Raw genomic sequence first — 26,893 nt, 5'->3', positions numbered from 1 at the left:
ATCTTTGGATAAAAGGCACCATAAAAAAGAAAGTAATAACTGATATTTATCCAATTAGAGAAATACACTTCACAGATCTGGCAAACAGCACAAGGAAAATCATTATGGCCCACACCAACGAGCAGAACTGACCTTGGCTTTTATCCACCAGTGGCAGAGTACTATCATCATAGCCAGACTTGCCAGAAGTACCTTTGGATCCCTTTGGTGCTGCAGAAACAGACTAGAAGACAAAATGGAAGAGTAAAGATACTCAAGGTAGTTAAATCCAAAGTAGACTGTGAAGAGTTACAAAGGGATCTCTAGACAACAAAATGACAGATGAAATTCAATGTTGGCAAATGCAAAGTAATGCACAGTGGAAAACATAATCCCAACAATACGTACAAAAGGAAGAGGTCTACATTAGTTGTTACCACTCAAGAAAGATCTTGTAGTCATTGTGGATAGTTTTCTGAAAACGTCCACTCAATGTACAGCAGCAGTCAAAAAAGTTAACAATGCTAGGGATCATTAGGAAAGGGATAGATAAGACAGAAAATATATTGCTACTACATAAATAAATGGTATGCCCACACCTTGAATACTGTGCACAGTTCTGATCATCTCATCTCAAAAGAGATGTAACAGAAATAGAAAAAGTACAGAGAAGGGCAACAAAAATAATGAAGCGTATGAACAGCTTCCATGTAAGGAGAGATTAAAAAGACTGGGACTATTCAGCTTTGAAAAGAAACAACTAAGGGGGGGATATGATAGAGGTCTATAAAATCATGACTGGTGTGGAGAAAGTGAATAAAGAAGTGTTATTTACCCCTTCACATAACACAGGAACCAGGGATCAACCAATGAAATTAACAGACAGCAGGTTTAAATACAAACAAAAGGAGGTACTTCTTCACACAACCTGTGGAACTCATTGCCAGGAGATGTTGTGAAGACCAAAACTATAACTGGGTTCAAAAAATAATTAGATACATTCATGGAGGATAGCCAAGACAGTCAGGGATGCAATCCCAGGCTCTGGGTGTCCCTAGGGATCTGACTTCCAGATGCTGGGACTGGACAACAGGGGATGGATCACTTGATAATTGCCCTGTTCTGTTCATTCCCTTTGAAGCACCTGGCACTGTCCACTGTCAGAAGACAGGATACTGGGCTAGATGGACCATTGATCTGACCCAGTGTGGCCACTCTTATGTTCTGAGAAGCTGCTGCAAACAGAGTAAGAAGTAAAACCAATTTTCTAAAAAAGTAATAACTTGAAAAAAAAGTATGGAAACCTGTTCACACTTCACCCCCTCTTGATAAATTGATCTTCAGCTGGAATCTAATTTGGGATTCTGGGTATTTTTCATTTTACTGCAGTTTTGCTAACGATTCCTCCTTCCCTCATCACCTGGTTGGGCAAACCAGTAGCTGCTTTACAGGCCACGGTGAAAGCCAGTTACTTTTCAGATAGAGAAAGGAGCAGCAGCTTCACATAAAGAACAGTCAGATGCCCAACATGCTACATGGACTATGTCCCAAGGGAGCAGCAACAGATAAAAATGGGCCAAGTCTTTCCTTGATGTATATTTGTATGGATTAGACTTGGTACATCTAAGGTGGAATAACCCCTAAAATGTGGAAGGCACATCCCACAGATCTTCTAGATATGTACCCAGTAACTGCATTTATGATACCATAATTTTACTATAATTGTTTTATCACTGGAAAACACCGACTTAGAGGTCTTGGTCTGCCTGCCATTGTCATTAGTGGGAGTAAGGTCTGAACATGCAGTGAAGGATAAAACACCTTCATGGGACTTTCTGTGACCACTGACCTGGACTAGGACTCTGCATCTTTACCTGGAAATGGGATTTGTTCCATCCATCCTTCTGTAGGACATTTCGTAGCTCTTTGTAGCTCCAGACCATCTGAAGAACGTGAGATGCTGCCTTTGTTTCCCTGGGGGACTGGCTAATTTGTGAGACAAAATTAGAGCTTCAAACATTAGGAATGCAAACTCATTCATATGTTGACCCCTTTACGCTAAAACCCATAACTTCCTAGCAGGTCTGTTATTTCCCAAGAAACGATGCAATATGAGACAGCTCTAAAAATACATTATTTGGGCCAAATTCTGTAGTGGCTTCTATTAATGTAGGTCCATCTATCTGCATGTGTAAACACACATTTGCTCAGACAAGAGACATCTGCAAAAGAGGTAGTTAAATATGCAGATGTCTGATTTTCATATGCATAGCGTGCAGGTACAGAGGCCAGTTGGATAACATTGTCCTTTTGCCTAGTAGATTTCAACAGGCATTTATATAGGTCAAAGCAGAAGTTTTGGGCACCCAAAACGCCAACAGAAATCAATACTCAATCACTTCTGGAAAACAAGAACTTAATGTCTAAAGTTGGGGAGTCAAAACAAATCCAGAGGCTACTTTTCAAAATTTTGATCCGAGTGTATATAAAAAACTGAATTTAGCTGAAATCACTCAGTGGTTTGAAAAAGACGGTTACTTACCTTCTGTAACTGTTGTTCTTCGAGATGTGTTGTTCACGTCCATTCCACATTAGGTGTGCACGCGCCGCGTGCACGAATCGTCGGAAACTTTTTCCCTCAGCGGCTCCCGTCGGGCCCACAGGGTCCCCCTTCCCGCCAGAGCGGCGCCCCGCCCTCGCGTATATATATCCCTGCCGGCCCGACCCTCCATCAGTTCCTTCTTGCCGGTGACTCCGACAGAGGGGAAGGAGGGTGGGAAGTGGAATGGACGTGAACACCACATCTCGAAGAACAACAGTTACAGAAGGTAAGTAACCGTCTTTTCTTCTTCGAGTGCTTGTTCACGTCCATTCCACATTAGGTGACTCGCAAGCTTACCGTTGGAGGAGGGTAGGAGTCAAGGAATCATTGATTGCAGCACCGCCTTGCCGACCACTGCATCATCTCTAGTCTGATGATGGATCGCGTAGTGGGCTGTGAAGGTATGCACCGACGACCAGGTGGCTGCCTTGCAGATCTCCTGGAGCGGGACCTGTGCCAAGAAGGCCGTCGAGGACGCCTGGGCTCTAGTGGAGTGAGCCCTGATCTGAGGAGCAGGCGTGTTGGCGAGCTCGTAGCACGTACGTATGCAGTGCACTATCCACGCCGACAGGCGTTGCGTAGAAATCGGTTGGCCCTTCATGCGCTCCGCAATGGCCACGAACAGCTGAGACGACTTACGGAAAGGCCGGGTACGGTCCAGATAAAAGGCCAATGCCCGCCGAACATCCAGGGTGTGCAGGCTGCGATGGCTCGGGTCCGTATGGGGCTTAGGGAAGAATACTGGTAAACAAATGTCCTGCCCCATGTGAAAATTCGTAACCACCTTCGGGAGGAATTTAGGGTGAGGCCTAAGCTGCACCTTGTCTTTGTAAAAAATGGTATAAGGGGGCTCCGAGGTGAGGGCCCTCAACTCGGACACCCTCCTAGTCGAGGTAATGGCCACGAGGAACGCGACCTTCCATGAAAGGTGCGTGAGGGAGCAAGAGGCCAGGGGTTCAAAGGGCGGCCCCATAAGTTTAGTGAGGACCAGATTGAGGTTCCACGGGGGAATAGGAGGGCGCGAGTAGGGGAACACCCGCTCCAGACCCTTGAGGAAACGGACCACCGTGGGGTTGGAGAACACGGATCTGCCCGATTCCCCAGGGTGGAACGCCGAAATGGCGGCCAGATGCACCTTAATAGAAGCGGGGGCGAGGCCTTGACGCTTGAGGTGCAGCAAGTAGTCGAGGATCAGAGGTATCGAGGCCTGTAAAGGCTGCGAGTGGTGAGGCGCACACCACAAGGAGAAGCGCTTCCACTTAGCCAGGTAGGCTGCCCTCGTGGAGGGTTTCCTACTACCAAGTAGGATTTGCTGAACCTCGTGTGAACACCTGTGCTCCACCCCACTTAGCCAGAGAGTAGCCATGCCGTGAGATGTAGCGATGACAGGTTCGGGTGGAGTAGGTGACCCCGATCCTGAGTGATGAGGTCGTGATGTAGGGGAAGGGCCATCGGAGAGGTCACGGAGAGTTCCACCAGAGTTGTGAACCAGTGTTGGCGTGGCCACGCCGGGGCGATTAGGATGACTGTCGCCCTGTCCCTGCGGACCTTCAGGAGGACCTTGTGAATGAGTGGGAACGGGGGAAAGGCGTACTTCAGGCTCCCGCCCCATGGGATAGCAAAGGCGTCTGCCACTGAGCCTGGGCTGTGACCCTGAAACGAGCAGAATTGCAGGCACTGACTGTTGTCTTTGCTGGCAAATAAATCTACCTGGGGAAACCCCCACCTCAGGAAAATGGAACGGAGGACGTCCCGTCTCAGCCGCCACTCGTGCCTGAGGTAGGACCGGCTGAGACGGTCCGCCAGCCCGTTCTGGACCCCGGGGAGATACGCCGCCCGAAGTTGTACTGAATGGGCTATGCAGAAGTCCCAGAGGAGGAGAGCCTCGCGGCAGAGGGGAGAGGACCGGGACCCGCCCTGCTTGTTTATGTAAAACATCGCGGTAGTGTTGTCTGTCAGAACTGACACGCTGTGTCCTTTTATGGTGGCGTGAAAGGTCTGGCAGGCGAGGCGAACCGCTCTCAGCTCCTTCAGGTTGATGTGGAGCAGCCGTTCCTCCCTGGACCACAAGCCCTGAGTGCGCTGGTCCCCTAGGTGCGCACCCCAACCCAGGTCCGACGCGTCTGTTACTAGCGTCAGAGTCGGTTGTGGGGCGGTGAATGGGACCCCTGCGCAAACCTGCTGCTGGTTGAGCCACCAACTGAGGGCATCCGATACCCGAGCCGGGACCGTGACGACCATGTCCAAGGGGTCTCTGTTGGGGCGATATACCTGAGCCAACCACAGCTGCAGCGGTCGGAGCCGGAGACGGGCGAGCTCGACTACGTGCGTGCACGCTGCCATGTGCCCCAGGAGTTGTAGGCAACATCTGGCTGTGGTCGTAGGGAATCGCTGAACGGAGGTTACGGCCTCCTTGATAGCCAGGAATCGGGATACGGGAAGACTTGCCCGTGCCTCTACCGAGTCCAGGATTGCCCCTATGAAGTCCAGCCTCTGTGTGGGGATTAGCGATGACTTGGGCACATTGACCAACAGCCCGAGTTCCCGGAATACTTGCAATGCCCGTGTCACATGGGCGCGGACCTCTGCCTCCGACCGGCCCGCTAGGAGCCAATCGTCCAGGTACGGGTAGACGCGCATCCGTCTTTTCCGAAGAAAGGCGGCTACCACCGACATGCATTTCGTGAAGACACGTGGGGCTGTTGCAAGGCCGAAGGGCAAGACCGTGAACTGGAAATGGCGCTGTTGGACAGTGAAGCGCAGGAAACGCCGATGAGCTCGGCGAATGGCAATGTGAAAATAGGCGTCTTTCATATCGAGGGCAGCGTACCAATCCCCCGGATCCAGGGAAGGGATGATGGTACCAAGGGAGACCATACGGAACCGTGGCTTCTGCAAGTACTTGTTCAGCTTGCGGAGATCCAGGATAGGACGGAGGCCCCCTTTTGCTTTGGGGATGAGGAAGTATCTGGAATAGAACCCTCTTCCTCTGAAGTTCAGAGGAACCTCCTCCACCGCCCCCGCCTCGAGGAGGGTTTGTACCTCCTGTATGAGGAGTTGCTCGTGAGAGGGGTCCCTGAAGAGGGACGGGGGTGGTGGGTGGGAGGGAGGGGGGCGAGGAGAACTGGAGGGTGTAACCTGATTCCACCGTGCGCAGGACCCAGCGGTCTGATGTTATATGAGACCAGGCACGGGAAAAATGGGACAGGCGGTCCCTGAAACCCAGGGGTGGATCCGGAGAAGAGATGGGTACGCTGTCCTCGATCGCAGCTTCAAAATCCTTGTTTATTTCCCGGCTGCGCCTTGTTTTGGCCCTGGTTTTGGCCTTGGTTAGGCGTATTGTTGCGCCTACGTCTATTGTCCCTGCCCCGTCTACGGTATGGTTCCTGTCGAGGGCGAGGATGATACTGCCTCTGTGGAGGTTGGGGCTTGAACGGCTTCCTCTGTGTCACAGGGGTGTGCATCCCCAAGGACTTAAGGGTAGCCCGAGAGTCCTTGAGGCTGTGTAGCCTGGCGTCAGACTGCTCTGAGAATAGCCCCGTACCCTCAAACGGCAAGTCTTGGAGGGTATTTTGCACCTCCGGGGGAAGGCCCGAGGATTGCAGCCATGCAGAACGTCTCATCACTACGCCTGACGCAATTGTTCTAGCGGCTGCGTCGGCAGAGTCAAGTGAGGCCTGTAACGACGTTTTGGCTACCGCCTTCCCCTCGTCCACTAGCGCCGCGAACTCAGGTTGTGATCCCTGAGGCAAGGCCTCTTTGAACTTGGACACCGAAGCCCATGAGTTAAAGTTATGTCTATTTAGGATCGCTTGCTGATTTGCTATCCGCAATTGGAGGCCCCCGGACGAATAGACCTTCCTGCCAAATAGGTCTAGTCGTTTTGCCTCCTTGGCCTTGGGTGCCAGGGCCTGTTGGCCATGCCTTTCCCGTTCGTTAACCGCCGAGACGACCAGCGAACATGGGGTCGGGTGGGAGAAGAGAAAGTCAAACCCTTTGGACGGGGCAAAGTACTTCCGTTCTACGCCCTTTGCGGTTGGCGCAGAGGAGGCTGGCGTTTGCCATACGGTCTTATAGTTTGCCTGGACCGTTTTTATGAGCGGGAGCGCGATCCTGGAGGGACCCTCTGGGCTCAGAATGTCCACCATCGGATCCTCCTGCTCAACCGTCTCCTCTGCTTGTAGACCCAAATTGAGGGCCACCCGGCGGAGCAAGTCCTGGTGTGCCCGGTGGTCAATAGGGGGAGGGCCGGATACTGTCGTGCCCGCCACGGCCTCGTCCGGCGAGGAGGAGGAGGTCATGGCTTTCTGAGCTTCCTCGTCCTCCTGTAGCTCCTCCTCAGCGGGGCGTCCCTCCGGGGTGCGCCCCCTGTCCCGAGTCAGGGACGGTGCCGAGCTCGGTGCCGAGTCCGCCCTCTCTGCATCCGGTGGTCTGGAGACCGTGGCCTCCGCACGGGAGGTAGGGCGGCACCGTGGGGAGCGGGACCGGTCTCCTGAGGGACCCGACCTCGAAGTCCTAGATGGAGGGCCTTGCTGATGATAGGCCCACGGTGTCCAGAATGGCCACTGCCCAGGATGGTTCCAATGCGGTTGCCAAGAGGCCTCGTGTTCTCTAGCGGCATGCCCTCTGCGGCCATATCTGGAAAGGCCCGAGCCCTCTTCTGACGCTAGGGACGGTGACCTAGAGGGCCATGGCGGTGCCGTGGGGCGGTGCCGGTCTGGTGTCGGGGAGCGGTGCCGTCTGGACCGGGACCGTGAGTATCCGCGTGCCGATCTGGACCGGGAACGGTACCGTTGACCGCGGGACCGGGAGCGGCTGCGGGAGGGTGGTCTTGGGAGTCTCGCCATCGAAGCGTCCCGGCGCCTGCTCGAGTCGGGTTCCTGAGGCGGTGCCACGCTCGCATCGGGCCCTGACTGTTTCGCGGCCCGTTGTGCGGCGGGAAGCCGGGAGTCCACCGAGGCGGAGCTCGACCGGGACCGGCGCCGTGAACGGTGCCGAGATGGCGACCGCGACGGGCGCATCATCGCCGGTTTGCCCTTGGATGGCAGCCGCGGCGGAATGTCTGTAGCGCGGAGTGTGCTTTCGGAGGACAATTCGATGAGGTCCTTTGCCGCCTCAAATGTGTCCGGGGTGGAGGGCTGTTCCAACAGTTCCTCCAGCCCATCCTCCGCACTCGACGCGCTCGTCCCGGGGCTCGACGGGCCCTTCGGCGCCGGAGCCACTGGTGCCGGGACCTGTACCGGGGCCGTCACGGCCTTGGCCGCACTTGCGGGCTTCGCCGGTGCCGCCTTCTTATGAGGGGAGCGCCCCCGGGCCTTAGGCTGGCCCTTTGACTTGGCCGGCGAAGAAGATCGGTGCCGGGCGTGTTCCCGCCTTGGCGGTGCCGTGGGCTTAGTCTGCGCCGCCGGTGTCGGGTCGCGGACCGATGCCGGGGCACTCCGCACCGAAGCGGACGGTGCCGCGGAAGAGGAGGGCTGTAACGCCGCCTCCATGAGGAGCTGTCTAAGGCGAAATTCCCTCTCTTTCTTGGTTCTGGGCTTGAAGGCCTTACAAATTTTACAGCGCTCCTTCTGGTGAGCTTCCCCGAGGCAACGGAGACACGACTCGTGCGGGTCGCTCACTGGCATAGGCCTGCGGCACGCGGCACACGCCTTAAAGCCTTGGGCGTGCGGCATGCCCCGCCGCCCAGGGCCGGTGCCGGGGTTGACCAAACCCCTATCACCAAGAGATTTTGGTCCTTAGAAGAACTAAACAACTACTTAACACTAAAACTCTTAACTGTAATTATGAACTGCTAACTACTGCTAATGGCTATGCTAAGGGACACTCTCAGGCGAGAGACAGAGTTGTTCCAACGTCGCCATGGGCGGTAAGAAGGAACTGAGGGAGGGTCGGGCCGGCAGGGATATATATACGCGAGGGCGGGGCGCCGCTCTGGCGGGAAGGGGGACCCTGTGGGCCCGATGGGAGCCGCTGAGGGAAAAAGTTTCCGACGATTCGTGCACGCGGTGCGCGCACACCTAATGTGGAATGGACGTGAACAAGCACTCGAAGAAGAATACACTCCGTAGGACAACAAGGATCAAAGAACGAACATAACTAATTCTCACCTGAAAAGCATTTTTCTTTCATTCCTTGCCAAGTCAGTACCAGTCTGCTATACAGAGCCCCATGTGGCTTGATTTCTGGCTGACTCTTACTTAGGGCTTGTCTACATGTTGCTTTCGTCTGCACCAGCGGGGTGCAAATTTTAGTCTCGTTAGCAGGTCACGCACTAACTGGGATGCGTGGACCGTGCTGGTGCACACCAAGTTCCCTACTGTGACTACAACAACACACAGTGAGTAGGGCACTTTTAGTGCATGCCAGCGGAGTCCACACGGGCCAGTTAGTGAGTGACACGCTAGCACGAACTAAAATGTATACCCCTCTGGTGTGGACTAAATCACTATGTAGACAAGGCCTTACTGATGAAAAGGCAAAGGTTAAAGAAATCTCCAGCCAGCCTCTCAACAGTTTGTTAAAAAGGCACTTACGAATGAGCTAATTTCTACTTGGCTGAAGTACAGAAGGAAGCCCTTCTCCAATCAGGATACAGCTTTTCAACAGGGCTACGTGGTACAAATACATTATTTAAATGATCACTGCTGTCCTTCAGACAGATTGATCACTGCAAATCATTAACCATTCCTCTGAACAGAAATAAAGTTGCATCATTGGTATTTCAGGAATGGAGTGTCACAGGATAAAGGTCTCCTACTTTGCAAACACAGGTCTCAGCTTCACTGCAAATGGTGTCTGATAAATGCATGCATAATGCTAAGGCATATATCAAACAAACAAAGAGACATTGTATCCTGAGATGACAGAACTTATCTTATTGATTTGATCTCTTAAGTCAAGTAAACCCATTAAAGGCACTGATGTAGGATTTGTTTTTATTGCATGTTTTAAGTGCTTCAGTTACACATCTGAAAGGTCAAGATGTCCGGGCACCATCACAAAGAATCACAGTGGGGTTCATGGACAGTATCCTCTTTACTTTGTTTTCTATTATAGTAAGAAACCTACCTTGACTTGCTGATAGCTACCAGCTTCTGAATGCCCTGTGTCTGGATCAGGGACCTTGCATTTTCTGAACTGTCAGTAATGATTTCATGGATGGTATTCAAGACTGCAACCACTGTATCCTCTTCCAGGTTTTTAGCAGATCTCTGCTGCCTGCTAGGCAAATTTCTTACCAGTTCACCCATGGCATAACTACCTAGATAAGGGGAAGAGCTACCATTAGTCAGACCTGATAATCATTTCAAGAAACAGCTTCCTGTCCTGAAAACTAAAATATAAGGAAGTTCCCAAAGTCTGAAGATTTTCTAATGTAATTTCCTTGAATCTCAAGACTATTTCATACTGCATTTATCATTAACTTTCTCAAAATGTTTGAGAACGGATATCTAAAGCAAACTCATTCTGCATAATCAATACTACAGGTACCAGAGGCAAAAAAGTTTGAAACATTTATTGAGAATTTCACAGCCAACACATCACACTTTGCTGTGCCTGAGGCAAACAAGCATTCATAAACTGAGGCTAACCTATTAATGCTAATGCATGCACACAACGCTTACTCAATGTAGCCTTGTAAGAGGTCTGCAGGGGCAAGGTATGCAACAATGCATCTATTAAACTTCCCCTAAAAGGTAAGAACGTCCACTTGGCCTTCACGCTAGGCAGCACTGAAGAAAAGCCTAGGAGTCCTGGGCCCATTACTCCCAGATGTGTGTTATTTGGTAGCTACAGCTCTACACTGGATGTGATTTTTATGAAACGTAGGCGTATTAAAGTAGAATAGGAGATTTGTATTGATTAAGCATCAGCATCTGTGCTTTGTATGCGGCACAAACATTTCCTTGCTTGGTGAGGTTACAGTTTAAACAGATCGGGCAAATCACCCAGGTAATATACTGGGAGACCCACACAAAGGCTTTGACTTGGAGCTCCGCCTCTGCCACTTTCATTTAATGAGTAGTGGGTGCATTTTTGCTAATGTGGATTAGAGTTGGGGAGCACTGCAGAGAAGCTGAGTTTTAAGGGGGACGTGGGTACCCGGCTTCTCAATACAGGGGATAGCACAGGAGAAGGCAAACGGCTGAGAGTGGAAGAGGCGAGGCAGGGTTCATTGACAGAGCAAAGGGGGCCAAAGGGGAATCATATCAAATCAAAAAGCTATTATACTTTTGCAAATTATTTTGAGATCTGCTGCAAAGTAAAGGTTCATTTCCATTAAATCACACCATGTGTATGTATAGAAACTGGATGGGCTGAAACTGAATTTTTAGATGGCAATTCTTCGCTTGGGATGTGCGCAATACTCCTATATAATGCTAATGGGATTTGTATGCAGAATAAACCTCAGCTTCTATACTTGACAAAAGCCTAAACAATTTTACACTGCCCATGTGTTTATGGGGTCACACTCCTGTAAGAGAAGCCCAGAAGGTACCTATGAGATCCTTATTGCGACGATCCATAGACAGATTCCTCAGTGCAATTGACACAGCTCTCACAACCTTGTCAGAGTCAGACTGGAGAAGCTCAACGAGGACTGGTAAGCCTCTCTCCTTTCGTACTGTTGCACGGATGTACGTGGACCACTGTGCGCACACAGGAAGAAAAGCAACACACAATATTGTGAATTTAGAGACCCGTTTTCCTGCATTTCTTTCAGTGATGGGGTCTGATTTTTTCCAGCATGAAATTGAAGAATTTCCCCTTATGCAAACAGTTCTTCCTTACTCTCTGCATGGCGACATGTGTGTGACTTATCCCACCGTCCATCCAAGTCCATCGTGCACCAAGCGCGAAAAGGAGGTAGATAGTATTTCATCTTATAGCTGGTGACAGGGGAGGTGGGGGGGGGGGAGGAGAGGAGAAGACAGGGAGTGGGGAAGAAATATCTGTTCTATAGACATTTAAGAGCAGCAGAGGAAGAATATAGGCTACTATATAGGCCTCAATGGAAAATGTATTCCTCTCCATCAGAAAAGAGGTCACTTAGCGGGAACAGCAAGACATGGACAGCTCCTGTTAGCTTTTAAAAAATTACTTGTTTCTATTCTTTGTTTCATGCATGTCTGTAAATAATTCTATTTTAAAAAGCGACTCCCCGTTCAAACTACTACTTCACAGACCTGGGGTTGCTGTGGATGACCTCACTTTGTCATGTCCAGAGACATTCCAGTTTTCTTTGCTAAGAGTGGACTGATTACTGTAGGGGGAGGAGGGTTTAGGGGAAGGCTTTAGTGGCAATTTTGAGATGCAACTCCCAGTGTTATCTGATGAATCAGGACAATACCCAGCCCTGGGGTAAGTACGGTTACCCAGCTCTAAAAACAAGCACTGCTGAAGAAACCCACAAATGAAAGCAGCAGCAGCAAAGTGGTCTAAAAAGTAACACTTGCTCGTTTTAAGATTTGCATTCCCTTTAATCTCAATGACAACACTCCAGCCATACACAATTCTATTTGCCTGGGGCAAGTGAATTGTTCTTTTTTCCCCACAGGCAAGTAAAATAGCATTAGTTTTCATCTGTTACCATCAATCAGCATGGTAAAGAGGGAGAGTAGATTTTGTGCCTGGCCTATTAAATTCTCATGACAATTTTACAAGGTGGCACTATTCACAAATACCGTTTGCAAATGCCAAACAGAACTTCCATGCATCTAGCTTATCTGACAACAGGAAAGATGACAAACGTCAGAACAACTGGAGAATCAACAGAATTAAGCAATTCTACTTCTGTTTTGTCAGCAGGGCCGTCCCTACCCATGCGCAAAGTACGCAGCTGCGTAAGATACCGGTGCCCTATGCAGCTGCGCGCTGCTCCAGCCCCTGCTCCACCTCTTCCACATGGCCCCCGCCCTGCTCCACCCCAGCCCTGCCTCTTCCCACCCCTGCTCCACCCCACCCCCACCCCCACTCCAGCCAGCCCTTCCCCTGAGGACTGCAGGAGGGGTCGGGCCTGCACTCACCGACGGCAGTAAGTAGAGTGACCCGGCCCCAGCTTGCTCCACTCCCCTGGCTCCCAGCCGTGCCTCCAGCGAGTGCTGGGGGGCGGTTCCCCCCTGCCCCTCAAGCCTGGGAGCCAGGGGAGCAGAGCAGGCCCGGGGCCGGGTCACTCCACTTCCCGCAGGAAGTGGCCGCCCCCCCCCCCACTTCCCCTGGGACCACCTCCCCATGGAGGCCTGAGGCCCCACACAGCTCCCCGACGGGGGGTGGAGGGGGGTGCTGCGTAGGGCACCAAAATGGCTAGGGACGGGCCTGTTTGTCAGTGTCTGTCTTATCTCCAATGTTGCTTGAGTGATGTTATAAAGATGCCAGTTTGGCTTTTTGGAGTTCACCCCTCCCTGTTTACAGGTAAAAACAGAAGGTAAAAATTTCACAAATGCCTAAATGACTTACCACCTAAGTCTCATTGAAATTCAGAATCATTAGGCACTTGAGAACTCTACCTAGATACCACAAAGGGGAGATCTAGTCTGTCTGAAGGGAGAGTCTGTTCTTTAATTTTAGATTAGTCATGCTTGGTAACCTTCGGGATCATGTCTCTGATTAATATTTCAATAGAAGTATACATGGAAGTCTATTTTATTTTTAAAATACTTCTATGTAACACTGAAACCTTTTCTAAAAGCTAATCATTTACCCCACTTTGTTCAAACCAAAAGCTAAAAATCTTCCAAAAGAGATTCACAAAAGAAAAGTAAGAGTGCAATTTCCAGGCTATCGAGTGACATCAGTCCTAGAGGGCTTAAAGGGAATTTCCATTGTACCAATTTCTAACTAGGATTAAGCAAAGGAAAAGGCTAGACTCACTGTCCAGTTTCCAGCACTGAGATTCTGCAAAGCCCCTGCTGCAGCTTCCAAAGTGTTGAAGTTCTGGCTTTCAGTAAGGATCGAGAGGTAGAGCCGGACCACCTCTGGCTGGTAGAGCAATTCAAAGCCTGAAGGGGGAAAAACAGGAGAGGCAACATATGGATCAATATTTGACATGTCTTTATTTCACCATGTATGAGAAACATGTCAGAACACACTACACTGCCAGAGTAAGGATAAGGATTTCAGTTAAATCTAGCTTATTCTATTCCCACCTGCTCAAAGTGGCGCTTGCTGGAACTCAGCAGTAGGACAGACTAACACTGCAGTTTTGAGAGCCCCTGCACACATATTCACTCTGCTCATTTTCAGGAAGGAGAGCCCATCTCACGGCTGAACGTTTAGAAGCCTTTGTGTTACTCTGATTCCATATATTTAATCAAACTGAGCATGTGTATGCACAGCCGGGTGACACGAGCTTGGGTCTGTTTGCACAAATTCATAGCTGCATTGCTAAGCTGGGTGTGAATTCAATTTGCACTGCTTTGTACACCCATTGAAATCTGAGGATCGCAGGTGCTTTTAGTCTATGGTAGTATTGTTAAGAGCATGTTTCACAACAGCTTTTTGTATTTTCCTCTAGTATCTCTCTCAGTGTATTTATAGAACTCTTTCTTCTCTCCTTTGACTGCCCTAGACAGGAATATTTCTTTTTGCTTTTTAGCCTCCCTTGTTTTATTCTTGCATGCCTTATATCTATTTCCTCCAATCACTACAATTACCCACTTCCCACAGACGATCATCCTTTTTTGTATTTCAGGTCTTTTACTACCTTCTTTTCAACCTTTAAATCTTCCTTGTATTTTTAAATTCTATTGGTATTGTTGGCCTTTCATCTCTTATACTGCATAAATTCTTACCTCTTTTTTCTCTACACGTTATACTTAGTACCACAGCTGATTTTACACTGCTCACTAAATGTCATTTCAATCCTTTCGAAGAGGTAATGTCCTAATAGAATGCAGTATCACTGAATGGCTAGAGCAGGAGGCTGGGAAAGCCAGGATTTGTCAAGAATAGAACCACTAACACTGAATGACTAACCTTATGCAAGTCACTCAACCACTCGGTGCCTTTGTTTCCCCAATTGTAAAAGAGGATAACACTCAGCTCACGGGAGTGTTAGCAGGGAAAAGAACTTCATTGCTATTGTGACTTTCTAGAATTCATTTGCACCACAAATTCGCTAAACTTGTGACCACTCCCCCCCTCAGTTCCCTACTACCCTCATGCCAGACCTTGTATTGCTGCTTCCACATTTGAAATAGGGAACTATCCGACATCAAGTAAAAATATTCTTTGACAATATATGGATTGCATCCTTTTTTCCATTAGCTAATCTCCGGAATTAAACTCTCTCACTGATCATTTATTGGAATTTTGACACCTTGTATAATCTTTATATTGAAATTTTAACTTTAAACATACATCAGACAAGCCAGAAGGATAAAGGTAGTGTTACAACACACAAAACATTATCATAAGAGGGATATCAGGTCTGTATATGAGCTCATAGCTGTCTGTGGTTAAGTAGTTGGCAATTCTTCAGTCAGTGTCAACTTAAGAGCACTGCTTTAGATGGTCCAGTCATAACTTTGACATTCTTGGAAACAATTCCAGGAGAGGTTCATCTTCCCCTGCTCCCTAGTTACATAGCTTATAATTTATCCTCATCATCAATGCCAGGTTTTGTATCCTTTATCTGAACCTAGACACTTTCATCTTCCTCGTCTCTTCACATTAGTGATTATTATTATATTATTGATACACAGTATTATTGATACACAGTAACCACATCACCTCCATTTTCCCCCTCCACATCCCACCTACTGCAGACAGAACCTGCCTTTAGATATTTGAATTCCAGTCACGTGTCTCCCACCATGCCTCTGTCATTACTTTTCCTCATGCATGAGAGCCTCCTGTTTTTCCTGCTTGTTTCCCTCTATTTCCAGCATGAGTGTAGGAGCATCCCTTTTTTTTTCTGTCTAATTTACTATCAGCACTTCCTTTATTAATTACCAGTACATTTCTGCTCAGGGTGCAATCCCTTAAACAGACAATTTGGTGAATGACCCCGCTCCCAAAATAACCCCCCCATATTTTCATCCTCCTGCTGATTACTGCTTATTCTAAAGCCCTCCCATACCAGCCTGGCTAGCCTTGTAGGATGAGGGGGAATGCTGAAACAGGACTCCTATGAGTGCCCCTCATGAGTTGATGCACATTAGCAAAGATGAGAACCTTGTACTGATAATGCTACCACTCTGCCTGAGGGATTTTCCTCATTGGTTTCAACCTCACACTTTTCCTAAACATTATATTCACTTAAAAAAAAAACTTTTGTATTTTCTCCATCTGCCTTTCTGTCCTAATGAAGCCAGTTCTGCTATTAGAGGATAGACTTTGTCTGAATTATTGTAATTTCCTTCCAGTGCTGTGTGGAGCCCTCCCACATTTTTTTCCTGAAGTACTTTTGCACAGTCCTGGGAAGCACAGCTGGCCTCACCTCCATTAAGCACCTGCTTCTCTTCTAAACCCATTTCCTGAATTTCAAGATCATCTTAATTATTTTTCCAGGTACTTGTGTAATATATGGATAATTGCCTATACCCATTTTTAAAATGGAATTAAAAAAAAGGAAGAGGATCATTAGAGATAGGTAATGAGTCAACAAGAAAAAAAAGTCAATTGCTTTTCTTTTGCTTCTTTAAAAGGTTATTTGAATTATGGCCCCAATTCAACAAGCACTGAAGCATATATTTAAATCCCACTGAAGTAAACAGACTTATGCATGTGCTTAAGAGCTGTGTTGAATCAGAACTTAAACAGTTTTTTCCTGGAAAAGCATGGGTTAAATTTATCTATACCCTTTTCATTGCCAAGGTACAGTAGTCAGTTAACTGGCTGTGGTCTTTTTGCTTTTTAAGGAGGTACGAGAAACATCAGGTGACATGGCCATTGTAGTACTCAACAGGGCCGGCTTTTTTTTTTTTTTGCTTGGGGCAGCAAAAATGGTAGAGCCGGCCCTGGTCCTCAAGCATTCACATGGAGTATAGAGGCGCCCCAGGCAGTTACTGGGATTGTATGGGAACAGCTACTCAAGAATTATATTCCTTTCCCTCCTTAAAACATTTATATTCTCCAGACTTGTGTCCCCCTTTTCGGGGGAGTCTGAGGTTCTCTTGTGCCAGCCCCTCTTTATAATTGTTGCAGTCCCATCTTCCTAACTGAGGGGGACCAGATGAGCTTCTCTTCTGTCCGTTAATATTGTTCCTTAGTTGGCAAGGGAGTCTATTTTGTGTGAATCTAGCACTCTCCAGAGGTGCCAGGCTGACAGGTCTCTCCTTATCCACAGAAGAGTAGCAGAACAGACAGAGGTAATACAAGCTTCCCAACACTGCCTCACCAATGTGCCTCAACCCTGACTTGGAGGGGTCACCTTGAGGGACGAGAGAGCATTCAGTCTCCATGGCCCTCTCAATCCCTTTGCTAAGACTGCCACCAACAGTGGTGATTCCTGTGACGTGGACAGAGGCTACAAAGTGCATTTCACCACTATGCATGGTCCCCGAACAGTCGTCAGTTCGGAATGAATGTTTGGTCACAATGCAAACCCCAAGGGGGAAGGTGCTATAATCCACCTACCAACTTCTGAACCATCCAGTTCCCTCTTTACAGGGTCACTGTTGACTACCTCAAAGCACCTTTCTCCACACATGGTAATGGAGGGTATAGATTCCAGCACTTCTATCTCATCACAATAGATGAACGGAGGAAGAGGGGGGGAAAAAGAGAGAGAGAGAAAAAAAATCAAGATTAGGGATCACATCCTGGCCTTGTGCATAGCACTGTTGCGGAGTCCTCCCTGAAACCTATCTATGATTACATGACTATGTGCAGACTGCACCTGGTCAAACAACATTCTGGCAAGAGTGGAAATGACTTTAGTGAGTATATTACCCTGGCATGTTAGTGTAATCCCAAACCAAGGTGATTATTCTCAGAGCAAGGTTGCCATGCTCTCCCTTGTCCATTCAGCAGTTTAGTTGTCCCTATAGGCATAGGAAATTATGCACATATGTGCTGTGCTGAGAGGACAGACTGCACCCCTAAGAATGGTTATTGGAGCAGAAAAAAAGCATTGCTGGTTATTTTCTATCATTGCATAAACTCCAGCTCACAGTTTCAAAGAAGAGGAGCTCACTCTGTACAAAGATGGTGTATGGGACCCTGGCAAAGCTATACAGTGAGCCCATCAATCTTTGAAGAACACCTAACGGTAGCTTGATGGTTATCCATTTCTGAGGGGTCTATGTCAGCCAATTTGAACAGTGCTTTTGCAATAGCTACCACCAGATGGTGCGAGAGGAATCCCAAACTGGAACTGCTGTTCCTCTGCAAGGTCACAGAAAAGTACACGTTGTAGAGAAAGCGAATGGTTCCCTAAGCTACTAGACAAATGAGCCAAAAGGAAACAATCGTGTCAGTAATGGAAACCAACATTCTTACAGAATAAAAAAAAGAGAGAGAGAGAGAGAGAGAGAGAGAGAGAGAGAGAGAAAAACTCAGCAAATCTTGGACTTCTGCCCTATTTCAGCACTGGGCTGGTAACTTCATTATAAACTGTGTAGTCCACTGTTTTTGAATTAAACAGTTGTAAAACCAGAGTTCATGGTCATTTTCAATAGAAACTGGGGCACTTTCAAAAGACGTAAGCAGCAAACCTTCCAGTAGTTCAACAAGATACTTTGTTCTACACTACATCATTTAAGAAAAATTTCCTTGAAGAATATATATTTTTAAAAAGGACTGAAAACATGATTAGCGTTTTAATAAAATTAACATCAGTGCCATTCCATTTGTATTCTGTGCTTCACTACATGGTGCACAAACCAACCTGAATATCAAGATAAATTTGCAAGCTTCTCTGAATTGAAGCGGTTTAAGATAGCACAGATGCAGTCAGATCTAACAGCTAAGTGCTTAGAATGATAGATGGAAAATGCAGCTCAGTGTAGATCAATGTAGAATACAGAATGTCAAACTGGAGAGGGATGGGAGAAGAGATACCTTTTGGATAGAAAAATGCTGCAGCATATGAAGGAGAAACGAGAAAAGGAAAGTCTCGAATAATCCATACAGCCTTCACTTCAAGGTGCAATAGATATCAGGATAGGTATTATTCTTGCAATAGAAGGTACTGGTTAGATCTGATCAACTGCACTATATCCAGTACAGATTGTGATCCCTGAAGAAAAGAACAGAATAGCCTTTGAAGAATGCAGAAAGGAGCTACCAAAAAGGTGATACAGGAGACTCAAATCATAAGGGAAAATCAAGGAGGGACTTTTCTACATAGAAAACAAAGACCAGAGTGTATGACTTTACTGAACATTTTATTAAGTTACATACAACATATTTCTAACACCAAGCAAGCAAGCTCTCATACAATTTACCCCCTATAGCCACATTGGAAAGAGATATTGGCATGAAAGCCATAGACATACAAGAATGCTATAGGAATGTATGGAATAAGATATCAGAGATACTCAAGAAAGTGAAAAGCACAAGGACAAGAGAATGAGTCAGTCGGACTATAAAGCAGACAGAGAGGCATCCAGGAACTAGACAGGGATGGGTGGGTGGGTGGGTGGGGGAGAGGGAGAGACTTGTAGCAGAAAGAGACTGCACAGGACAAGGACACCCAGTTTTGGTTTTAGTCAGATAAGATATAAAGCGTATACATTATTTAGATAAGAGATGTGGGAATGAAACTCAACACAACACAACATTTTCCATGAGGCGAAGTCTTTGAGCTAATATTGCTCTCCCTTTCCAAGTGACCTGCAAAGTAACATTAGAAGTGGGGCTTATTTCAACAATATTCTGACTGCCCACTAGTGCTCAGTGCATATTGTGAGGCCTCCTGGCTTCAAAGCGCTTTTAGCAACAACCCTCTCCCCACCCACTAATCAGGAGAGGGAGGCTGTAGGGGCTCGTAGTCCCATCAGCATATTCAGCAGGAAGAGAGCGGAACTTGAAATTGAGGGAAGTACTGAGGGTCCCCAACATAGTAGCTCAGTAAGGGAGGGTGATGTCCCCCTTCGCCTAGTTAGTGGGCATGGGGAGAGGGAAATTCCTACCAGTGAGGTTGGTGTGGGGAGGGGTGAGATGCTGAAGGTTCCCTTTACTCTGGTTAGGAGGAGTGTTGGTGAAATACATACATTCAGCATTTGTAGGTCACCTTTTAAAAATGTCCCACCATCGCTACAAAACAACTGAACCTGCTTCAGTGCCAAAGTTAGTACTGAGTCTTTTGGCTGAATGACTGAAATGCATAGTTCATGTAAATCGCTTTCTTTCCCGAATAGTCCCTGAAAACTCACATCTGACCTTGGATTCTTTAAGTACAGTATATCAAATGTTAATGCTTTCTTTCTTGCCAAAGTTGTGGATTTTTAATTCTCAGTGGTAGCAAAGTTTGTTTCATTTTAAGGGGAAGGGGGAGAGAACGTGCTGCCTTCAAAACAAACAATTTTAAAGCCTGATTATTATTTGAAAAGGGACTCTTTAAAATAAAAGACATTCTGGGGTTTCTCTCTTAGTTAACTGCATTATCAAATATGATCTGTTTGCAAGTAAAGACTTTTTCCTCTAACTGAGAAGGCTGTAAACCCACCCAAGAGGTTGAAAGTCAAGCTGAGTTCTTTCTAATCCCTGCATCACCAGCAAAGAGAAAAAGATACTGTAAATGGAACTAATTTAAAAATTCTACTGATGATACCTCAGCCGGAGTAGAATCCATCTCCTTCTCCCATAGCTGTGTTGACCACACAATATTTCACTATGTGACATTGTTAGTGTTGCAGAGTCCATATACCTATGGGTAAGCAGCTTAGTGAATCTGAGTTAGCTTCATGCACAAAGAGGCAATTATTCCCCTGCTGTGAAGAATTTCTATTTTTTTTTTTTTAGGATAAAGCTGATCAGGATGGTGACCTCAATGACTACAGATCAATGTGTGGGAGTGGGGGCAAGGCGCAGACGAGAATGTTACAAATGCAAAATCTTCTGCATTTCAGCCAGACTGACTCCCAAGTTCTTGGGAGCATCTTCCTGCAACTTTTGATTTGGACCCATGCTCGTCCTGAGAGCTGATAAATTCTAGTGAGCAAACTGTGAATTGTCAATGTGAATTGTCAATGTTAGTGGTGTGAATTGTCAACGCCTCTTTTCAGAAGGGCAAGATGACCTAGGGAGTGGCAATTTGGCCCATGCTCAAGGTTTCTTGACACTGACAATTTTGCCAGTGATCACACCTTTCCCTCAGCCCTTTCCTGACCCTTTTCAATCAGACTCATGATCCTTTCCTAACCCTCAGAATTTCCTCAACCTTTTTCAACCTGGGGCCCGGCATGGAGATTAGAATGGTCTCGTTAGCGGATGATCTCCTGTTGGTATACAAAGATCAAATGTCCATGCTGATTATAAAATATATATTTTATCTATAAGCTGTCTTTGCTACTGTTGACCCAAGGGTGTTTTTGACATATTTGTGGACCCTGGCAGGAATAGAAAGAGTCACAGTTGAATGGCTCTGTTCTTTTCTCCCTGAAAGGACCCAGATGGTAGTGTTTGGTGATTGCTCATTTGCCCTGAAGGTTCTCGCCTCATGTGCAGTATGCCACACAGCTCTATTTTGTCACCCCTCCTGTTCAGTCAGACCCAGCAATTGCAGCGACTGTGAAAAACAAACCAAGAGTAAGAACACTGCCCGGCCCATCTGCCTTGCTGGAGTTTGGGCCAGCTACACAAGCAGAAAACCTGGAAGCTCTGTCATACGTCTGCCCACCCCCTCTTGAGCACAAACCAAGAACACCTGGGGAGTCCATGCTAACTGAAGTCATTAGTGCAGCCTTCAAAGAAAGCAATGTACCAGCTCCCCTGAAAAATGCAGTAATCAGATAATGCTGAAAAAAATTGACACTTCCAAGTGAACATGGAAACTATCTCCCTCCTTCTTAGTGGAGGGTCCTCTAGTTTAGAATTCACTTCTTCCCCCGGGGTTTGACAGAACTTAGGTTCAATGACTTTTAGGACACATTGCAAGTCCTATCTATTTTTTTAGGCTTTCCAAGGGTGGGTAGGCTATGGGGGAGGAGGGGAAGGGGTGTGGTGGAGGAGAGCATGACTGAGGAATTCTTTATTATTAGTAGTTGATATTGAGTCAGTTGATGTGGTTTTAGAGTTGTGTCTATTTGTGTCTAGAAATCATGAGAGGATTTTTTCCTAAAACAAATGGAAAAATACTTATTTTTCCTCAGAAAACCCATCAGAGGTGACTCAGAATTCACACAGAATTGAGTAAAGAGGTGCCATTACTCTTTCAATCATAACTGTCTTTTGGTAGAAATCAGTTTGATTCGCTGATCTAACAGCGATGCCTAATTGTCCAGACTAATTATCAGAAGGTCTAAGTTCGCTATCCAATGCATTTCTTGGACAGAGAGCACGAGCCTGAGCAGTTCTCTGAAGGAACAGCCATAAGAAAGTCAAAGGTATTTTCAATAATAAAATAACATGTTGCTTTTAGTATCTCATCAGCAAGTCCAAGAACTTTATAAACACTGGAATTTCTTACAACTAGAGTCAGCAGTGCAAATCAACAGCTTGAGACAGTGGCATTAAGGGACTCCTTTCCTTCACTTCAGGCTGTTTGGACCTATCATTCTGATTCCTCTAGTACTTTATGCATCGTTAACTAGGGACTGGATGTTCCAAACCTCATATTCTCTTGGTCTCAGACCACTGTCAATTTGGTTGCCTGCCCCCTCTGTTCTGTATTGGCAGATGCATATCAGCTGTTTTGACTCCAAGAAGTTGAAGAGCTTTTAGCTTCCTCCCCATTTCAGTTCTGTAATCCCATTTGTGAAGAAATATTTATGGCAAGAGGAAACGTACATACTGTTTTGCTACAGGTGGCACGTAAGTTAACTCATTTTGATAAAAAGGTTTCAGTATTGCTTGACTGTTTACATCTTTAAAGGTTTTATAAACAGACTGTCAGAAAATCGTAGTGAGCAGACAAGTATATATGAGGAGGTGTAACACTACTCTGTGTCAGCAACTCTTGTTTGGCCTAATATACTCACTACACCTAATACGCTGTTGTCATGATATATACCCAAAAGGTGGCATGGAAAACTCATAACTCACCGATCATTAATATTCTTGCATAATGTATGTAAAGGGTGCATGCAGAGAGCTATGGACACATGCTAGAATTATTTTCTTAAAATGTTTGGCAAGCAATGCATAAACCCAGTCTGCCTAGGCAAAGGAACGTGTAATTGCTTGCCGTCAAACAGAGACAATGAAGGCACATTCACATAAAAGGTAGACAAAGCCATCAACCTAGCGAATGGGGAAGATATCATTTGAGGTTCAGACCCCCGCAAGAGGCTAAGTGATTGCATCAAATGATAGTATGCTATATTTCTGTATTATAAAAATGATCAGGTAAGGTCTTTTATAAAAGCTAATGACATACTAGTGACCAATATAACTGGAAAATGTCTATATTAAACACTTTGAGGAATTATGAATACTCATTGTGATTATGCTTTACGGTCTGTGACCAAACGAAAGGAGAAACAGGTTTTCTCCCAGACAGGCAGGACGGAAGTGATCTACCATTAAGCAAGGTGTGAACAAAAACAATGGAAGCCCCTTTACATGCGAATCAGCTGGGGAATTGGAAGTCCACAGATACGGAAGAATAGCATGAGGTCATCCTGAGTCTGGGGACAAAACAGTGCATTGGGGAAGATATAAAGAGAGAGGAGACGCCATCTTGGGATACATCACTGAACAGACACAAGGGACCGGACTATTGCAAGCTGAGAAAGATGGCTCCTTCAACCAGAGAGGTTGAAGTCTCTGGGCACTGAATATAGGTGAGAAATCTGCTTAGGCAATGATCATTCACCTACGAAGACAAAGGAAAACCAGCCACCTTGTACTTCTGTGGAAGGTCTTGACTGACAGAAAGACTAGTTCAAGATAGATTTCTTACAAAAGCCGTAGTGAGTTAAGTCAAGCCTTAGCCACTAAAAAGCGTATTTTACATTCATTTGCTTGTAACCATTTTTGTCTTTATCCCTCGTACTTGAGCTCACTTAAAATCTCTCTTTTGTTAATAAACTTGTTTTACTTTTAATCTAAACCAACCCAGTACTGTGTTTGAATTGCAGTGATTGTTAACTCCAGCTGCTGTGCTTTCATCTCTTTAAAGGAGCAATGGGCCTTATTATTCTGTGAATGAGGGATGGACATTTCAGGGCAGATAGTTTGGGGCAAGGGGTGCGCTGGGGTCACGTGGCCAGTAGTAGCAAAGGCAGGTGGAGATCAGGTGTGGCTGCTGTGTTGTAGGCAGGCAGCTGGAGTCAGAGTGCTGTACCAGGGCTGCACAGCACACAGATACTTAGGGAACTGAATGCTTTTCTGCTGGCCTTTGGTATCTGGGTTGTGAGCCAAAGTAGCAGAGCACTGAAGGCACCCTGGATTACAGGGCAGGCAGTGACCACCTCTCACTGGTCTGAATTGCACCCCAGAACAGGACAGGAGGAAAGGAGTGAGAGAGGCATATGGGAAAATGAAGAGACATTATGCTGGTGCCTCAACTCAATAGATAATCAAACTCACATGCTCACTCAAGAAGCCCACAACATGAAGGCTGAGTTTTGCCATCATCTACAAGAGTGAGCTAGGAGCAGCGTAGGGAGCCCTTCCTCACATTAGTGTGCCCATGTAGGCGGGAGGAGGCATAAACTGGCTTTCAGCCAGGAAAAGGAAAGAGGAGCAGCTAGCAATGTTGGCAGCGCAAGTGACCTGAGATGGGGAGATGGCCACAGCCTCTCTGTGCCCCAGGGCGGTTGTGTTTTGGGGGGAAATTGCTGCCTACACCTGTTGAACGGGTGCTGTAAATGGTGCCACTCCCTGCACTCTACTGGGCCTTCAGAGGCATTCTGGCTTTCAAAAGGCCCGTGAGAGGTCAATGGGCTCTGGGAGTGCACTGCACCTTGTGGTTCTGGGCCCTTGGCCTTTGTTCACAAACGATGCTAAAATTTGACATTTGACCCCAATGTGAAGAAAATAAAACGTCACTTGGGAATTTGGAGAAATGGGATTGTGTGCTGTCTGGGACAGAACTATGGGGCCTCTGCTCATCACATTTCAAACACTCACCGGGTCATCAGGGACTTTCTAGTCCTGTTTAAAAAGCACGTATACCCATGACATGGTACTCAGATTCCACAGCGATGGGCTCTGTCTAAGATCCTCAACAGATGCAGTTAGACAGATGATATTTCAGTTTGGGCTGGCACCTGTCAGGATCTCACCCTGACAGGCTGGTTTTGTTTGAGTTTTATCTTCAGTGCCTGGGGAAAGGCAACTTAGAAAACAAAACAGATCTTTCAAAATCTACACATCACACCACGCTTGGCAGCTAACTTTATGGTCTGAAAAGCTTTTTTCTAGGTTACTCATGCTTCAGGGAGTTCACTTTGACTCTCTCATTTCAAAACATAAATATTAATTCAGTTGCTCCTGATTTCTGAAAGTTGCATCACTGCATCATCAGGCAACAAGAGTGAACAGAACTCTGCATCCTTTGGCTTCCAGTGAATCGCATCACTACCTCACGAGTGTTGCAATTACCTACTATGCAAATAGAAAATGAAGGATAGCCTGATATGCAAATGTGGAGAAGACATACAAACCATGGCACACCTAATCCTAATCTAAAATCATTCTCTAGAGGGAAAGTCTCACTTCTTTCCATGTCACTGAAAGCCACTAAGTGGATGACAAACTTGGATGTCGACCTTCAGTGTTGCTTTTCAGGTTATCATACCAAAGAAGGAGAAGGGATCACATTCTGCCCTTCATTATCACACACTGGAGTAAATTCAGAGTCACACTGGAGTCACTTCAGACTCACAATGGATACCAGTGAGGGAAGTGTTCGGATGCAAGCTGGAGGAAATGACTATGCTGAGGACCCTTCAAAAGAGAATATGGAATTTCTGCGGAAAAGGTAGTCCTGTTTTGTGTTGGGAAAACGTATGCAACCTGAATCTCAGCCTATAGTAACTCTAGGCCACTGTTGCTTCCTCATTAGGGCTAGTATTTGGTCTGTTACAGGCAGAGTGCTGTGGACTTGCACTGGGAAGACGTTTATCATGACAAATACACCATTAAGCATTTTGGTATTAATGGGTACAAGTACTATGAAAAGGCCCATCTACACAATGGTATTCAAAAAGTGCTTAATAATCAGATGCATTTATGGGAAGCTCCTAACTTGCTCGATGTTTAGTAAGCTCCTGGATGCAGATCCAAATACATCCTCCAATCCTGTTCACTGTTTGAAACTGCTAATTCGTTCCTGCTTCAACTTCCAAAGTCAAAAGTATGTTTCAGTACTTCTCTGCATTTCATGAAAGATGTCACACATCCCCAAAGGAAGGCCTGTGCGTCTAAACTCCCCTCTATTACATCCACTCTGCTGCTGTCAGACAATGGGAACATCTCCCAATAACTAGAACAAAACATCTTTTCAGAATCAAGTTGCTGCCAGGTCAGCGTGGAGGCAGAGAGAATACAAAACCGCCTTTAAGCTCTCTGTAGAGAATGGGCATTTCAGGTCCATCCTCAAAGTATCCTGATCAAAGAGCAACATCTGCGAAAAACATATGGTTTATAGGAGAAAGGAAATTTAAGTGATTTAAGCAGTCATGAGTGCAGGTGACTATAAAAATAAAGTTACCTGTTTGATATCACAATTTTCACTTTCCTGGCGAGTGGGAGGCAGAGTGGTCTAAAGGATAGAGCACCAGACTGGGACTCAGGAGACTTTGGTTCTATTTCAGGCTCTGCCAATGACCTGCTGTGTGACCTTGGGCAGGTCACTGCACGTCTCTGCCTCAGTTTCCTCCTGCTACCCATTTATTTAGACAAAGCTCTTTGGGGGAAGGGATGGCCTCAATGGGGCCCCAGTCACAACTGGAACCTCTAGACACTACTGTAAAACAAATACAAACTCGTAAGGGCACCTCTGAACCCCGTGCTCAAGTACCTTGATTACTGTAACTTTGTCCCCTCCAATATCCCTCCTTCTCACCTCTGCTCACACTCCACTCTACACACAACCAACACTGCTAAAATTATCATCAGCCTCTACACTGGCTCCAACTATATCTTCATTCAATCTTCTCACCAGCTTCTGTCTCTGGCTGTGTCAAATTCAAAATGCTTTATCAAGACCCATGTCACATTACCCTTGCCTACTTATCTCACTTTCCTCCTTCT

The 26,893-nt window shown here is 46.6% G+C and overlaps 1 protein-coding gene across 2 annotated transcripts in view; it reads right to left on the bottom strand.

Moving 5' to 3' along the window:
• Window positions 1-26,893, bottom strand: part of ARVCF (ARVCF delta catenin family member) — a 240,666-nt gene that overhangs the window by 9,151 nt on the left and 204,622 nt on the right. For both annotated transcript variants that reach the window (XM_026656880.1, XM_026656881.1), the window contains exons 9-13: window positions 13,457-13,584; window positions 11,085-11,235; window positions 9,653-9,845; window positions 1,854-1,965; window positions 133-223 (exon numbers count right to left, since the gene is read on the bottom strand). In XM_026656880.1, coding sequence (XP_026512665.1) covers window positions 133-223; window positions 1,854-1,965; window positions 9,653-9,845; window positions 11,085-11,235; window positions 13,457-13,584 — 675 coding nt within the window. The remainder of the gene's footprint in view (window positions 1-132; window positions 224-1,853; window positions 1,966-9,652; window positions 9,846-11,084; window positions 11,236-13,456; window positions 13,585-26,893) is intronic.

The sequence above is a fragment of the Terrapene carolina genome, unplaced genomic scaffold, assembly GCF_002925995.2.
Source record: "Terrapene carolina triunguis isolate 2854851 unplaced genomic scaffold, T_m_triunguis-2.0 Scaffold234, whole genome shotgun sequence".
NCBI lineage: Eukaryota > Metazoa > Chordata > Testudines > Emydidae > Terrapene > Terrapene triunguis.
Note: the sequence above shows the minus strand (reverse complement) of the source record. Positions and strands in the feature narration are given on the sequence as shown.